We start from the raw sequence: 17,549 nt of genomic DNA on the forward strand, positions 1-17,549 counted from the left end.
CTGTTTGGAAAACAGATTTATAAAAATGCCGGACTTACCACTGAAGACCTGTATCATGAGTAGCAGCTGTTCTTGTGATGAACACCATTAAGATGGTTACAGTTTGATACAAAAACAAAGTTGTTTTTTTTTTGCTTCAGCCAAGTTCTCAAGCTTATTTTTCTGTGCAGTTGTACAACTGTGTGGTCACCCCAGTGATTTCAAGCAAGTAACTATTTGTTATTTGGGGGAGACCATGGTTCAGGCGGTTGGGAAGCTCATCTGTAACCAGAAGGTTGCCGGTTTGATCCCCCAGCTCTCTCTGTCCTGGTCATTGTGTCCTTGGGCAAGACACTTTACCCTACCGCCTACTGGTGTTGGCCAGAGGGGCCGATGGCGTGATATGGCAGCCTCGCTTCTGTCGGTCTGCCCCAGGGCAGCTGTGGCTACAACTGTGGTTTGCCTGCATCAGTGTGTGAATGTGAGAGTGAATGAATTGTAAAGCGCTTTGGGTGCCTAGAAAAGCGCTATATAAATGCAATCCATTTTTATTTATTCATGTATTTATTTAATTTATTTTGGCACTCCATCTATAGTAATGTGTTAGACAGAAATCATATTTCAAATGGCATTTGGTACTTCAAACCATATATTACTGTTTAAACAGAATTTCTAACACTAGAATAAGGTCAGATACAGTCACGGCCGCATAGCTGGTGTGTTTGTGAAGCGGACCAAAAAACAGAAACAGGAGAGTAAACTCAGTATAAGAAGAGGTGAGCCATTTATTTGGCTGACAATACATGAACATAAAACAAGGCAAAGTGCGCTGGGGTAAAAACTAAACTGAAACCTAAACTGGGAATAAACTCAGATAAACTGTGACAAGAGAACATGAATCTGAAAAGCTGCATGCGGAACTATGACGTGAAAAAAAAAACAAAAAAACACAGCAAAACTAAACACACTGACCATGGAAACACAAGACTTTCAAAATAAAACAGGAAACATGGAGAGATGTAGACATGCTAACAAAAGCTCGATAACATGAAACATGCAGACGAGAACTACATGGCAGGCTGGGGAGACACTAATTTGAATAAAATTAGGCTAAATTTTAAATCCAGGCAACAGGGTAGGACAACTTTGTATAAACTGCCACTTCTTCACACACAGTAAACAGCATGCAGTATTTTATTTCTGTTTTATGCAGTACTTTCTTTCGTAGGTGTGAGAATAATAAAGGTTTCTCCTATATTATCTGCACAGTTTCACCCTGAGCTTAGAAGTATAGACAAACTAACCTCCAGGTTCTGTTTGTGAACTAGAAAGACATCCACACATCTCTGGATTCAGAGTCTCTTTAAAGTGACTGATTATGGCGAGGATTTGATTTGTATTGGCAGCAGACGTTTTGAGTTCCCATCTTCTCCTATGACCAAAAAGAGAATTCAAATTGTGAAAAATTTAGGTAGCATTTCAGGTAATGCAGTACTAGTTCATCCCAGTTTAAATAAACTAAACTGTACTGTTAGAGTGAATTGTTAAATGTTTGTCATTTTTATGCTTACCATCCATTTCTACATTGTAAAGCAATTCCACAGTCCCCCTCCCCAGATTCTTGAGTTTTTGGGTAAGGGGCTGTAATGTTTGATTACAGACACATCCTATCTGGAAGGTCTGTTTGATGTAAGCTTCCTGCCCAGCAGGAGGTCTCTCACTCTCTCACACACACACACACACACACACACACACACACACACACACACACACACACACACAGTGCCTCGTCTTTGTAACCAAGGGGGGTTAAGAGGGGAGGTACGTGTTGTAAACTATTGTGTGAACTGTAACAGTTTGTCAATAAATAGCTGCGAGGGAAGCTGCTCTTTGAAGGACTTTGGGCTGGAGACAGGTTAGGAGCGTGAGCTCCAAGAGCTGGTTCTTGACCAAAGGCCTCCCTTGCGCAAGTAAAAACTATCGATCGCTGTTGCCTTGTTTTTCTTTCATGGGAATAAGTCCTGGATACAGCGGGGTCTGAGTTTAGACCCAACATGTACCTTTAGACTTAAACATGAGGTATTGACATTCTCCTGTCACAAGCTCTTCATCCTGAAGTCTCTCACATTAGTAAATGCAAAGAGTCTCATTTCCATTCATGAATCACTTTTAGACCAAAAAAGCCATGAGAAATGATTACATATAGCCACAGTCACAGTGAAACCCATGAGGAGAAACGCTGAAAGTATTTTAAATAACACAGTTAGGACGATGGATCCTTATTTTTGATAGTTTTCTTTTCTTACCACGCCCTTGTCTAAATTCTTTTTCAAAATGCAATGGTTTTATTTCCAAAGACTATATCATAACCAACAAGTGTGTCCTTCACAGTCTTGAATTCTGCAAAAACCACCACTATTTTAGGTCCCGGATAGACTGTGATAGCTGATCCATATTTCTTAAATAACCAAGAACAGCAGCATTTGGTCTTCCGATGTCTGCGAAAATATGGACATATGCTGCTGTTCTTAGGAGAGATAAATCATCCATGGGGAGAAATAACAAAACAGAACAAAACAAAGAAAGAAAATAAAAGAATTTTTTTTCTTTTATTAGTTAGACAAAAGATGGATCATATATGGATACAAAAAACTGTTTTTTTTTATCCATATATGATCCATCTTTTGTCTAACTAATAAAAGAAAAAAAATTCTTTTACACACACACACACACACACACACACACACACACACACACACACACACACACACACACACACACACACCCAAGAAAACTACAGTACTGATGATTCTGACGTACATTTCTATGGCATATTACTTTTTTTTTTCTTCTAAACAATAAAAGATTCAGTTCTTTGTACAGGCTAGGACAACTTTTGTCAAGAATTTCTCTCCATCACATACAAGAAACAGCACACAGTTTGTGAGGTGAAGGTCCGAGAGTAGCGCCCACACTTGGCGTGAGATCCAATTCATCCTCTGAAACTCCAGGTGCAGGAGTGAAACGAAAATGCTGCAGGAGGGTGCTGAAGAAGAGGAAGAGCTCCATCCTGGCCAGGCTCTCTCCGAGGCAAACCCTGCGACCTGTAAGAGACAATTGAAGAAGAACTTCAGCTGTCCTGTCAGCAGATGTAACCTAAGCAATAATGGCTGAGCTCACAAACCTGCAGAAAATGGAATGAAGGCATCTTGCTTAACAAACTTTTTCTCTTTGTCCAGGAAGTGAGCAGGATAAAAGCTGTGTGGTCTCTCCCACTCGTTGGGATCATGCAGGACAGATGTTAAGAAAGGAAACACTGTGGTTCCCTGCACAAATTACAATACAGAAATGGAAAATCCTCTATATGGGGAATAATAGTGAGAAGGCAGTAGGCACAAAAAGTACTGGAATGAGAAGAAACAGCACATACTTTTTCTCCAAGGCCAATCATTCCCCTCTTTCTGCAGTTGCTTAACAACCTGCCTTCAAGATTCAGTTTTATGCATTCAGTTAAACCAATGAGAATATAGGAGGTGGGTTATTCAGTCTAACCTTCTCGATAAAGTGACCCTGAAAAGTGATGTCTCGGGTGGTTTTGTGAGGAAGTGCAGTGGGGATGATGCTGCTCAGTCTCTGTATCTCATGGATGACGGCGTCAGTAAAGGGCAGGCTTTTCCTGTCAGCAACCTGCACCTGTCGGTCTCCTATGACCCTCCTCAGCTCCTCCTGGACCTCATCTGGTACATGAAAGACAAAGTGGACACATTTTATCCCTAGGGGACTGCAAACACTATGCTATAGTCAAGAAATGCAGTTTACATCACATCTTTCCTTTGATTTTGTTATGGTCATTCCTTCCTGTCCATTGGCATTTTCAAATTGAGGATTACTCAGGCACCTCACCCTGTATCTTTGGATATTTGGCTATAAGCAGAAGTGCCCATCTCAGTGTAGTTGATGTTGTCTCAGTGCCGGCAGAAAACAGATTCATGACTGTTATCAAAAGGTTATCATCATGGAAGTGACTGTTGGTAATCCCAGCCTCCTGCACAGACATTTAACAGCAAAGTCACTAAAATAAAGTTTAAGGAGCTTCAGTAGTACGAAAAAAAAAAAAAGTTGTCCAACACTGATTTTACATTTACTTCAAAGCTCTGTGATGCAGGTTCAAGAACAAAAGTTATTCTTTACAAAAAAAATAAATAAATAAAACACCACTATGAAAATGATCTCTCTCTATTGATTAACAGAAAAAAAAACATTGCAACACGTTGCACATAGACATTAACAGGCATGAAATGTGGGCTCGAAGCACAAGTGCAAATGATTGATAAGGTGCTTGCATGGACAGTTTCATGTTGGAGACAGGAAATGGGGTAAAGGACAACATTTAGTCTTCCCTTCATGAACTGGGCAGAAAAGAGCATAGGTTCACTCTTACGGCAGCTTCAGTTAATTATTCATTAAAGTGAAATGGATAATAGAAAAACTAACCTCCAGGTGCTTTTTGCGGACCAGAAAGGCATCCACAAAGCACCTACACATATCTGGATTCACAGTCTCTTTTAAGTGACTGATTATGGCAAGGTTTTGCTTTGAATTAGCAGCAGCAGTTTTGAAGAATTCCTTCCTGTTAGCAATCCACTTGAAGAGTGATGGAAACATTTCATACATCTGAGAAACAACCATCAGTGATTTATAAATTCATGCATTATATACTGAAGATCAACTGTATAGACTTCCAAATACGACTACCTGTATTGAAGCAGAGCCCAAAATTCTGATATTCCTGCTTGTTCCATCTACAAGAGTTGTAAACTGTGAATCATCATATTCAAATCTGTGTCCATAGACAATGGAGCAGATTATGTTAGAGACTGCACAGTTAATTGGTTGGGTTGTATCAAAAGCTTCTCCTGTGACCAAAAAAATAAATAAAGATATTTAAGTAACATTTCAGATAATACTAGTTCATCCCAGTTTAAACAAACTCAACTGTACCTTTAGATTTCTTGAAAATATCAATGAGGTATTGACACTCCTCAATAATCTTGTCTTCACATGCTCTCTTGCCCATCCCAAAGTCTCTCAAATTAGTCAATGCAAAGCGCCTCATTTCCCTCCATGAATCACCATTAGACCAAAAAAGCCCTGAGAAATGATTACATACAGCCACAGTCACAGTGAGAATAATGGAGATGTGATGTACGAGAAAGGTTTGCCAATATTCTTTTCTTACCATGTCCTTGGCTAAATTCATCCGCAATGTGCAAAGGCTGTCTCTCTCCAAACACTTCATCGCAATCAACAAGTGCCTCCTTCACTGTCCTGTATCCTGCCAGTACCACCACTTTTTTAGGTCCCAGATAGACCGTGAAGACTGATCCATATTTCTTAAATAACTAAGAACAGCGGAGTATGTTGATATTTTCACAGACATCAGAAGATCAAAGGTGAAAAAGCTGCCTGGAGAGATAAATCAACGACAGGGGAAAAAGAAATCCCTGAAAAGTTGCCCCCCAAAAACTCACCTCCATTAATGAGATATCAAGTCTTTTCAGGTCCAGCTGCAGAAGATTCCCTAGCAGGGGAAATGCTCTCGGTCCTGGAGGCTCCTTTACATTTCTTTTGGAACTGAAGCTTGAAGAGGAGATGAAGAAGATCAGTATGAGCACAATCAGAACCATTACTAAGAAGACAGAGTTTGTTGACTCAATAAAAACAACATCTGTTGTCCCCATGGCCTTGAAAGAAAATATCCAAAATGTGTTATTTGAACTGAAAGAGACAATTTTTTTTCTCAGAATTTTTCAAAATTTATAGAAAAACTATTTTTTTTAGACATTGTCAAAGAGCAAGAAACATGTATATAAACCACAGCTAGCACACTAGACTGTGACTTCTGTGGTAGTGAATTAATTGCTTAATGACTGGCAGGTGGGTTGAATAGAGACAGAGGCAGACTCAAAGGCACAACTCCTGATGCTGCAGCTGGTGTGGTGCCTCAGGTCCTAGTCTGCACTATACAGCATACTTTCTCTTTTAGTGCACACTTCTATAATTTCCACTCATATTTCACTAATAACGATATTTGTTTCGGAGCTGATGCATTTCTCATTTGAATCACAACTCATAAAAACAGTTTGTACTGTTGTCAGTCAGAACTCTAGCTCTCTCACTTTACTGAATACTGTCCAGCGTTGCATTAGTGTTTTCAATCAAATTACTTCCACCTTTTTTAAATATGTATGAAAGAGCAAGGTCAGTAACACGCTGCCAGTGATAGGAGTGTAATTGCCCTTCACATGTTCTCAGGAGACGTTTAGCTGAAACAAGTATAAATGCATACTCTTGTGTCAGTGAATAAAAGCTGTCTCTCCACCTGTTTTATACTGTGCTGACATGTGATTGGCTGTTTGCATTAACTAATGATTGAACTGGCATACTTAATAACATGGCTGCTGAGGGCATGACTTTACTGGACTATGCAGTAGTTGGTTTTATGTTCTTAGTTTTTATATATTTTCACTGTCTGATTTCTGATACATGAGTGAAACTGTGCTTTTCTTGATTTCACCAATTTTGTAAAGTTTAAAATAAATGCTTCACATTTTTATCTTTGTGTTATTCTGCATTTGGCCTACATGTTTGCAGTACTCTTTCCAAAGACAGCAAGATTTTGATAAAAGTATAAACCATTTGGCACCTAACTCTTGAAACTGTGGTGAAAGGTTTTGTTACAGAGTGAAGTGACTGACTGACTTTACATGTTTTGACACATGTGAAAAAAGCTTTAAATGTTTTAGTGTCTTTTGAGCAGGTGAGTCTGTTCAATCAAAACTGAGAACTGCATTATGAATGATGTTTCAAATATGAGAACTGCATCAAAGTGATAGAGAAAAACTGCAATCGAGGTGTGGGATACACTGGATTGAATAGATATGGATAAAGAGATAGAAAAGACAATCTGTTGTTTATGGCCAGATTCCCATAACGTTTGTATTTTATCTGTTTGTTTTAATTTAATTGGGAGTAAATAAGGTAGGTATGATTGGCAAGTGAGTGAGCATACAATAAATAAAGTGGAGATAACAGTTGCATACTGTATGTGTATGAAATAAATACAAATAACCAGCTGTGAGCGCCGAACTGTGACAGCTGTAATGGAACACAGGTTTAAAAAAAGGTGGACACTTGTAACAGTGAGACAGTGGCCATGACCAGTGTTTTTAACAAAGTGTTTCTTATCAAACAACAACCAAGTATATGTTTAACTTCAACTTCTCAGTCATATTTTCTTGCACTTTTGCATAACTGTGTTCTGTGAGCATGGTGACCCCAATGTGGTGACCACACTATTGTAGAATTTGTAGTTTAAGCTAAGTAAAGCCACATTTTCAAAAATTCAACACTTCACTTCAATACAGTTTTATTTATGTAGCACTAAATCACAACACCACTTTATATTGTAGGTAGATAAAGATAAAGACCTTACAATTTCAAAACATATGTTAATGACTAAAATTTATTTCTAACAATAGAAAAAGGTCTGGTAATTGATTAAAATTGTAGATACTGAATAAAAATAAAACTGTAAAATACTATATAAGATAATGACCTCTCAACAAAGAACAGGAGGGGTTTCACAGACAGTCAATGCCCTTTGGAGCAATTCTTCTTAGGAATCATTAGGAACACCTTATCATCCTCTCTCTAGCGATCTGACTTTTCCACATACTTGAATTAAAACAAAGTTCAAACTGTGTTCTTTTCTATTTAACAGAAGAATAAGAATAATGACAATTTGGTTAGGCTCTGTTATAGCACTTTGTATTAAATATCTGAATGTAAAAAACTTTCACCCTCTCTCAGAAGTAAGGAGATGAAAGCGGGGGGGGGGACGACTTCAGTCTCTCTTTCCATCCCGCCTTTCTCAACACACCCAGTAGTCATTTTGTTATGGCCAGACTATGCACAGAACCTAAGTTCAGCAATAATCAGTGATAAAAAAAAGAAAGATTTTTTACTCTTTATTGACATTGCGCAGTGATACATAGTACAATAGTACAATAGTACTATGTATGACAATTGGAAAACTGGCGTCAGATTGTTTTACAATTGTTGTACGTAGTTGGCACTACGTACAACACAACACAACACAACACAACAGAGTAAGTTAAGTAATAAAAAGAAGAGTAAGTGTATGTTTATTGCACATTGTTATTATTGCATATTATTATTATTATTATTATTATTATTATCATTATTATTGCACCTTGTTATAAATATAAATATTATTATTGTTATTGTTGTTACCCCCCAAAAAAGTCCAGGGAGGTAGCCAATCAGGTCAGCTGTTAGCATTGATTAGGGCTCTTGCCCTGCTGTAAAAGCTGTCCTTTAGTCTGTTTCTCCAGGACCTCAGCAGCCTGAATCTCCTGCCAGACGGCAGCAGCTTAAATACCCGGTGTCCTGGGTGTGTACAGTCCTGCAGGATGCTGCGTGCCCTCCTGAGACAGCAAGTGCTGTACAGGTCCTTCAGGGAGGGAAGAGGATGTCCAATGATGCTTTGGCCCATATTAACCCTCTGAAGTGCCTTTTTGTGTGCTGTGGTGCAGCTGGAGAACCACACACTGATGCAGAGTGTCAGCACTCTTTCAATGAAGCAGCGGTAGAAGACAATCAGCAGCTTCCTCTTCAGGTCCATTTTTCGGAGGATTCTCAGAAAATGGAGATGCTGTTGGGCCTACTTTAAAACCACCAAGGTTTTTGAGCTCCACTGGGGGGTTAACTTGGCTTTTGCATCCCATGTTTGGGCCCTTCCCTGATCTCTTATATATTAATACAGACCAAAGTCCAAAATATAGGTGAGGTTCTCTGAACTGTATTTCATTCTGCTTGCCTTCAAAAAAAACTCTGTCATCGTGTCTGTCAGTAGAAATAACCAACAGAAGTCACTGAGATTATACCATGGAAATGCTACATGTTTTTCTCCTGTACATTTATTCTGTTGTTTTATTTGTAGCCCTGACAGTCCTTCTACTGAGCTATTTCCTTTCCTCTAACATTTTTAGCACCCAAAAGGATGGAAAGGAGCCTCCTGGACCCACACCACTTCCTGTAATTGGGACTCTGCAACAGCTGGACCTAAATACACTACACATCAAGTTACTGGAGGTAAGGAAGTCACTGGAGGAATTTTTTTCTTATATATCTTATCAGCTTATTGGATGGTTTTAATGTGTTGTAAGCAAGGATATGTGAATATGTTTTGATGTTTTTAGTTTTCCAAGAAATATGGATCAATTTGCACCATCTACCTGGGGACGAAAAAAGTGGTGTCCCTGGTAAGATACAATACAGTAAAGGAGGCACTTGTTGACTATGCTGAAGTGTTTGGAGAAAGGGATCCAGTACAAATTATTGAAGAGATAATTCAAGGACAGCGTAAGTAAGACAAGATTATGGAAAATACATTTCCTGTTGTGCATCATAATTTGAAAATATATATTGCCATATGTATGTCACTGAAATTTGTTTTCATCAAATCAATCACAGGGAACGACAAATGAAATTAGTGGATCATTTGAAAGAAACTCTCAATCCAAATAAATCAATTAAATCAGACTGTGGCAGAGGTGTGGTCTAAGATATAAGATCCGATTTTGTGCCCTTTGAGACGACTAAAAAAATATTGCTCATCTTGTTCTCCAGACTGTTTTGTAACAGCAATCTGGCGAGGAAAGAGCGGCTAACTGGTCCAGTGGTCCTTTATTTGACATTAGCAACATAAGACCATACAAGCCAGGTCTCCACGGCTCTACTCCGTCCCTACATACATGTTAGGGGATGGGTAGTCGCTGGCACCAGCCTGTTACAATGGCAAGGTCTCTCTCGGAACAGACACACTAACAGCATGTAATGACTGCCACACTATACTCACACACACTAGGAGGACTCTCCCAATGACTACAATAGTAGGGCAACCCCCCTAGTGGTGCTGTAACACAATAAGGGTTGTTACAGTTCATGTACCTCAGTCAATAAAACACAGAGCTGCTGAGGATAACGTGCGGATAGACATGTAGCATGAAGAAAATACCTGTGAAATTTACTCTAGTGCATTTACAAAGCTACTTCACTTGCTACTGTTAAAAATGTACTTAAATGTTTTCTGAGTTTTACAAATTTTTCATTTTATGTCCGGTTTGCCATGAGATGAAACAAGACTCAAATGCAGTAAAATTTTCAACAATGATAATCTGAAAACTACTGGCAGCCACCAATGTTACCCCTCAACCTCTTAGTAGGCACATCTCTGGTATCAATTTTATAATCCTACGTCACCTCATTCTTGAGTTGTTGTATTCAAAAGATTTTAAGAAAAGCTCTGACTTTTCCTTTCGACCTTGAAGTCGAGGTCACTGAGATTCAAACTCGTCCTGAACCTATGATCTAAATTTCAAAATCCTGTTGCATTTTGTTCAAAAGTAATTTTTTGATAGCTACAAAATTTTCAGAAAACTCATCCAAGATTTATTGTACATACAGCTACGGTATTGAGTTCAAAATCTTTAGTGACGTCCTTCTTGAGTTATGGCTTTGATAATTTTTTCAGAAAACTTGACCTCTGAACTTTATGTCGAAGTCACTGACATTTAGACTCACCTGAAATCTTTAGTAGATACACCTATGGTATCAATTTGAAGCTCCTATGTTGCCTTGTTTTCGAGTAAACACATTCACAAACTTAGGTGTCAATGTCACCTGCCCGAAATGTCACACTGACATTTGACCAATCCTCCCGTGTTTCCTAATCAGTGAGCACAGACCAAAGTACAATAATATGAGTTAGGTTTTCTGAACTGTGTCTCATTCCTATTGTGTTCACCATAACCCTTAGTCATCGTGTCTTTCAGTTGAAACTCATCTGTGTTTAAGCCATGGAGATATTACATGTTTTTCTCGAGTCCATTTATTCAGCTGTTTTACTTGTAGCTCTGACAGTCTTTCTACTGTTCTATTTACATTCCTCCAACATTTTTCGCACCCAAAAGGATGAAAAGGAGCCTCCTGGACCCACACCACTTCCTTTAATTGGGAACCTGCTGCAGCTGGACCTGAAGAGAATATATGTGACGTTAGTGAATGTGAGGAGTTTCGCTAGTTTACAGGGTCAGACGGTAATGTATGATAAGCATGGATGTGTTAACATGTTTTTTTGTTTGTAGTTATCCAAGAAATATGGATCAATTTTCACCATCTATCTGGGAACCAAAAAAGTAGTGTTCCTGTTAGGATACAACACAGTAAAGGAGGCACTTGTTGACTATGCTGAAGCGTTTGGAGAAAGGGATCCGATACCAATTATGGATGAGCTATTTCGAGGACAGGGTGAGTAATTAAAAAGACAAGATTATGGCAAATACATTTCCTGTTGTGCATCATAATTTGAAAATATATATTGCCATATGTATGTCATTGAAATTTGTTTTGATCAAATCAGGTATTGTATGGGCTAATGGTGAATCATGGAAAAAGATGAGGCAGTTTATGATGATGAATCTGAAGGACTTTGGAATGGGAAAGAAAGAGGACAAAATCATCGAGGAGTGTCATTACCTTTTGGAAGCTTTTAAACCCTTCAAAGGTAAAAGCTGATTAAGGGCTGTGGAGAGAAAACAAATGGTAAATGGTAAATGGCCTGTATTTATATAGCGCTTTTTCTAGTCCCTAAGGACCCCAAAGCGCTTTACATATCCAGTCATTCACCCATTCACACACACATTCACACACTGGTGATGGCAAGCTACGTTGTAGCCACAGCCACCCTGGGGCGCACTGACAGAGGCGAGGCTGCCGGACACTGGCGCCACCGGGCCCTCTGACCACCACCAGTAGGCAACGGGTGAAGTGTCTTGCCCAAGGACACAACGAACGAGACTGTCCGAGCCGGGGCTCGAACCTGCAACCTTCCGATTACAAGGCAGCAACAAAACAACTTCACTCCTTTAAATTTCGAGAAATTTAGTCAAAAAATAAAATTTCTCAAAGAAGTGATTTTTAACACCTTTTTCTGAATTTTAAAGGTTTTAAATGTCTTGAAGAATCTTAAAGAAGTTCCATTAGTTCGGGACCTCTTTACATTTCTTGGAGAAATTCATTTTGTTGCTTTCTGTCCAAGCTCCTCAGATTACAACGATCCAGATAACTAAAAATCTATAAAAACGTGAACAGTTGATGAGTGATAGAAATTGCAAGTTGTTTGACTATTTGTCACTTTCTTTGCAGGAAAGGCATTTGATGTTAACCAATTATTAAGCAACGCAACTGCAAATGTTATCTGCTCCTTGATCTATGGCAACAGATTTGATTACAATGACCCCGAGTTTACATCTTTGGTATATCGTACATGCAGAAACATGAAACTTTTGAGTACCCCATCTGTCCAGGTATAATTTAAAGTTCAAAGATTTATTTATTTATTTTTGTAAATTTAAACTGATTTGCTATACCATCTTGCTCTTACACAAAAGTAAGGGCTTGTCCTAGTTTACTTGACATTTCCATCTGATTTTGAAAATAAAATCATAACAGTTGTTCCCTTAATTTTGGAACCCTTTAAACTATTTTATACACACTGATTGTAAAAGATAAAAAGGTGCCTTTACAAAGTTTATACCAAGCATATTAATTTTGAACAAGAATCCCATTATATAAAACCTAATTCTTATGAAATGAACAAACATTTGCTTGCCCTTTTCAATATTAACACAGATGCATTTGGGGTTTTACAGCTTTATAACATGTTCCCGTGGATTGGCAAATGGTTCTCTTACCCAAATGAATTCAAAAAAGCATTTGCAGCCAACAGGGAACAACAGATGAAATTAGTGAGTCATTTGAAAGAAACTCTCAATCCAAAGATGTGCAGAGGCTTTGTGGATGCCTTTCTGATTCACCAAGACAATTTGGAGGTGAGGAACCAATACTTTTTACAAAGCTGATATTGTTTCTGTTTTTAAAGAGCAATGGCAATAATGTGAACATGTTTTCCTAACCTGGTGGTGCTTCTGCCCAACTGGTGAAATTAAATCTGTTTAACACAGCAATGTGAATCAGTGTCATAGTTAAAAGCATCAGCTGTTGAATAACTTCTGGTTTTATACTCAGAAATCTGGAATTACCACCAGTCATTTCCACAATGAAAACCTCCTGATGACAATAATCAGTTTATTTGTTGGTGGCACTGAAACATTATCACGCACAATCACATGGGGACTTTTTCTTATGGCCAAGTATCCAAAGATACAGGGTAAGAACCTGTAAATGTTCAAAGTGCTTGCAAACAACAAAAATTTGCATTACACTGAAGTCAAATTTATTACATCCTTTGAGCCCTTTCATCTTCCAGAGAAGGTCCGGGAGGAGCTAAGCAGAGTAATGGGAGATCATCAGGTCCAGTTTAAAGACAGGACAGAGCTGCCTTTCACCAATGCTGTCATCCATGAGACACAGAGGCTAACAGCTATTGCTGCCCTGGGGCTTCCTCACAGAACTTCACAGGACATTACCTTTAGGGGTCACTTCATTAAGAAGGTAAAATATATCAGAAAACAAATGATGTGTTTATTGTATATTACAGTTTAACAAATAATCAGATTTTTCATTACTAGAACATCGTCACAGATGTGAAAAAAAAACAGAGTGAAGGATTCTTCCTCTGATCAGTTAGTGTGTGATTATCCAAATTATTATGAAAATCAATGTTTTATACACTCTTCAGTCTTCATCAATCAGTTATTTGCATTTTTAAGTTATAAAAATATTTTCATCCAAAACTCGTTTGATGTAATTTTACTTTTAAGTTGCATGTAAAACAATATATGAGTTTTGTGTAATATCCTGTGAATATATCTTAAAAAATGCAGGAAATAAAGGTTTGTGTATTCAATAGGGGACAGCTGTGTATCCTTTCCTATTGTCTGTTCTGTCTGATGAGAGTGAATGGGAGAAACCGTACACTCTTTATCCGGAACACTTCCTGGACAAAGATGGAAAGTTTATCCAGCGTGATGCCTTCATGGTTTTTTCTGCAGGTTTGTAATCAACTTCTTGTCATGACCCAGGCTACTCACAGATATAATCTAGCATATTTTTTTGTTTTCTATTTCAGGTCGCAGGGTTTGTCCCGGAGCAAGGCTGGCCAGGACGGAACTCTTCATCTTCTTCACCTTCCTTCTGCAGCACTTCCGAATTACTCTGCCACCTGGGGTTTCAGAGGATGAACTGTATCTATCAGCATCCGATAGCCTGATCCATAACCATTCAAATGTTAAACTGTGTGCTGTCCCCTTGTGAGACACAGTGGGCTGATGTAATTAATTCTAAACAAGAAGTCCTTTATATAAAACAAGCTGTTAATGAAATAGGTAGAATGGTGTTTCCTTGATTCGTCTTTAAGCAAGCAAAATCAGTTTGAGACTCCAAAAGAAACCTGCAGCCCCACGAGGAGCTTTGTAAGGATATTTTTAATCCCCAGTGTTGTATTCATTTCATTAGGGTAATTCAGACATGCATCTGACTAGTGCATTCAGCATACCCACAATCTAGAGATGATTCAGAAGATAGAAACCACCTTTTGATTGTAAATACAATACTATGCATTTAGGCTTAACCCAAGTGTAGACAGTCAACTGACACACCAACATCTTCAGTCACATTGAAACAATCCATTCTAACTTTTGTCAGAGTCACACCTTTCCTTGACATTTTCTACTGAGGTTCAGAAAAAGTGTTTATGAAAAGATATGATGGGATTTTCACTACTAATGCAAACTAAACTGATCTCTTTCACAGTGTATTTCATTCATCTCATTCAAATTCTGTCCTTTGCGTTGATGCAGTATAAACACTAATTCACACTTCACACTGAATTTTCCTATTTTCTCTTCCTTTCTCATTGTGGATGGTGATTGTGTATTTCTCCTGGCTCTCCTTTATTCTCTACGTTTTCCCCTCATGGCACATAGCGGCCCCTCCCTGAGCCTGGTTCTGCTGAAGATTACTTCTTGTTAAAAGAACTTTTTTTTTCTTCCTACCTCTGCCAAGTGCTGCCTATAGTTCATCATTTGATTGCTGGGGTTTTACTTCATATGCGTATGCTTTACTATGTGTCAGCATAGATTTACACTTCTGCCAATCTAACTGTGTTATATCCAAACTTTGTTACATAATATATAAAAAGAGTTGGCAACATATAAATGCAGCTGTGTGAAACTGAATTGAGTATTGAATTGTTAACATTGTTCACCCAAAACAAGGTGTGTTCTATCTTGATTTTGTGTTTACAGTTTGGTTCTGAACTTATTTTGCGTATTGCAGTGATTATTATTTCAGCATCAGATCAGTCAGATCTATACGGTCTCTTTATAAAATTTATTGACTAAATCTAGCGGAGCATATACTGTTAAAGATTTTATAATGAAATATATCTGCTTGTTATTCCCTCTTCCACATTATTACAAAAAATATGACATGTATTCTCTGTAGACACAGTTCTGTTACAGGAAGAAGCCTCCAGCAGAACCAGGCTCTGCTGTGACTGGTTGGGCTCATGAGAAGAAGATAGGACAAAAGACATGTTGTGGAAGAGAGCCAGAGATCAATAATAACCAATGATTAAATACAGAGAGGTGTATCAACACATAATGAGTGGAAAAGGTGACTGAAGAAGAAATATTCAGTGTATCATGGGAATCCCCCAGCAGCCTACACCTATTCCAGCATAACTAAGGGAGGATTTAGGGTCACCTGATCCAGCCCTAACTACATGCTTTATCAAAAAGGAAAGTTTTAAGCCTAATCTTAAAAGCAGAGATAGTGTTTGCCTCCAAAATCAAATTGAAAGCTAGTTCCACAGAAGAGGAGCCTGAAAGATGAAGGCTTTGCCACCCATTCTAATTTTAAATACTCTAAGACCCACAAGTAAGTCTGCAGTTTTAGAGTGAAGCAGTCTACTGGGTTATATGATTCTATGAGGTATTTAGATTGGGCCTGATTATTCAAGACCTTGTATGTGAAAATCAGTTTTTTTAATATCTGTGTTTATTTGAAAAAAACAAAAAAACAAAACCTGATCATTAAAATGCTTTATTAAACTCAGAAAGAACATCATAACCAAAAACACAGTTGATGTTTTTGTTTTAACAAATAAAAATAAACAAATCATCCACAAAAGATTATTGATTAATATTTTTGATACATGAGAGATTATGACTTCATTATGACTTCATGTATGAAAGTCACAGCATAAACACAAAGTGAGATTAAATGGCAACTATGTGAATTAATCTTAAAAATAAACAGATGCACCTGAAAGCATTCACATATTGATTGTATATAACTGCATACTACTACTAATAAAAAATACAATATACTGCAATATCACAAAGAAATTTTTCAAATGTCTACTTCATTAAGATTATGTTGGTCATAACTCTTGATGTCACAGTATTACAGCTATTACTATTACTGTATTTAATCTATTCGTAAATCTGAAAAATATAAAATAAATAAAAAAAAACATTTTGGTTGATGTTTAAAAAAAAAGAATTAACCACATTTTAATGGAAATGAAAATGTACTTTTAGATAGTTAACTAGATAAAACTAGACAAAAAGAAATTATGAAGGTTATATAATAAATTCCAGGCATGATGTTGAATATTACTAAATACTGAATAATATATACTACTGAAAATTTAATTTTACTATGTAATACTACTAATACTAGTAACTATAACAAATAATTATGAATGCTTAAATATGAAAAAGGTCAGTGCAAATGTTAAGATGTGAATATCAAAGCTAAAGACTGATTATCAAACGATATGTATGTATGGTATTTATGTAATGTAAGATAGGAAAAAAACACTGAAAGAACAGGTGTCAAAATGTCTGGAATATATAACTGTTATGTAAAAAAACATAGCAGATATGCAGAAAATCTCTCTTAATGTAGTTAAACAAATGAAAAGTTTCATTTACTATTTTTTTCATTTGAATTCTGGACCATTAGATTCTTTTCATGGTGGCGTAGATGCTGCTGCTATCATTGGAAGCTGCAGAAGAGGCGTAGGAAACTCTGACTCTCCTGTTGGTCGCCACATCACCTTCCTGACGTTTACTGTGAACCTGTGAGATAAGAGTAAGAAACGTAACAAATAAACACACTTACAGAAAAAAATATGTGTTCTGTCACCCGAGTAAAAATCTCGTAAAATATGAAACAAGTGTGAATTTGCACTGGTGCATAATCTCACCCTTTCTTGACTGGTTCCTGGAACATGGCAGTTGTTTGTGCTCATTTCCTGGACAAACAAAGTTTAGTTTAAGTTTATTATTGAAAATAATGGATAGAGAAAATAAAAGAATTCACAAAAGTTGTCATAATTCTTAAAAAAAACCAACTGATTATTTAATTCGAAAACTCACAATGTTGCCACTCATCTGTGATTTTTTCACTAAAAACATAGAAAAGGACGCATTTCAGTTCAATACTGACTGACT

General features: G+C 37.5%; 2 protein-coding genes across 3 annotated transcripts; one reads left to right on the plus strand and one right to left on the minus strand.

The window, feature by feature from the left end:
• Window positions 1-2,895: 2,895 nt before the first annotated feature.
• Window positions 2,896-5,732, minus strand: LOC134643384 (cytochrome P450 2K1-like). 2 transcript variants are annotated; one of them, XM_063495725.1, is made up of 9 exons: window positions 5,511-5,732; window positions 5,219-5,381; window positions 4,981-5,130; window positions 4,735-4,895; window positions 4,474-4,653; window positions 3,883-4,024; window positions 3,532-3,716; window positions 3,164-3,305; window positions 2,896-3,083 (listed from the first exon to the last, which is right to left on the minus strand). In XM_063495725.1, the coding sequence occupies exons 1-9, from the start codon at window positions 5,718-5,720 to the stop codon at window positions 2,896-2,898; spliced, it is 1,521 nt and encodes a 506-aa protein (XP_063351795.1). In that variant the 5' UTR covers window positions 5,721-5,732. The 2 variants fall into 2 exon arrangements, with proteins under 2 accessions (XP_063351795.1, XP_063351794.1); XM_063495724.1 differs by having other exon boundaries at window positions 3,532-3,711; window positions 3,878-4,024; window positions 5,511-5,720.
• A 495-nt stretch (window positions 5,733-6,227) lies between these two features.
• On the plus strand, window positions 6,228-14,340 carry LOC134642726 (cytochrome P450 2K4-like). The gene is made up of 11 exons (XM_063494677.1): window positions 6,228-6,240; window positions 8,397-8,591; window positions 9,005-9,156; window positions 11,211-11,373; window positions 11,486-11,629; window positions 12,271-12,431; window positions 12,777-12,956; window positions 13,153-13,294; window positions 13,394-13,578; window positions 13,937-14,078; window positions 14,156-14,340. Exons 1-11 carry the CDS (start codon window positions 6,228-6,230, stop codon window positions 14,338-14,340), a joined length of 1,662 nt encoding a protein of 553 aa, XP_063350747.1.
• The last annotated feature ends 3,209 nt before the right edge of the window (window positions 14,341-17,549 follow it).

The sequence above is a fragment of the Pelmatolapia mariae genome, linkage group LG15 (assembly GCF_036321145.2).
Source record: "Pelmatolapia mariae isolate MD_Pm_ZW linkage group LG15, Pm_UMD_F_2, whole genome shotgun sequence".
Classification (NCBI taxonomy): Eukaryota; Metazoa; Chordata; class Actinopteri; order Cichliformes; family Cichlidae; genus Pelmatolapia; species Pelmatolapia mariae.

Excerpts from the sequence above, each read along its gene's own strand:
- LOC134643384 (XM_063495725.1), bottom strand. The coding sequence starts at position 5,720 with ATGGGGACAACAGATGTTGTTTTTATTGAGTCAACAAACTCTGTCTTC. Across the intron at positions 4,025-4,473 it reads TCCGCAAAAAGCACCTGGAG|GAGGCTGGGATTACCAACAG; the intron begins GTTAGTTTTTCT and ends ATGTCTGTGCAG. Across the intron at positions 3,084-3,163 it reads CTTCATTCCATTTTCTGCAG|GTCGCAGGGTTTGCCTCGGA; the intron begins GTTTGTGAGCTC and ends TGTCTCTTACAG.
- LOC134642726 (XM_063494677.1), top strand. Across the intron at positions 8,592-9,004 it reads GTGCCTTTTTGTGTGCTGTG|CCCTGACAGTCCTTCTACTG; the intron begins GTGCAGCTGGAG and ends TTTTATTTGTAG. Across the intron at positions 14,079-14,155 it reads CTTCATGGTTTTTTCTGCAG|GTCGCAGGGTTTGTCCCGGA; the intron begins GTTTGTAATCAA and ends TTTCTATTTCAG.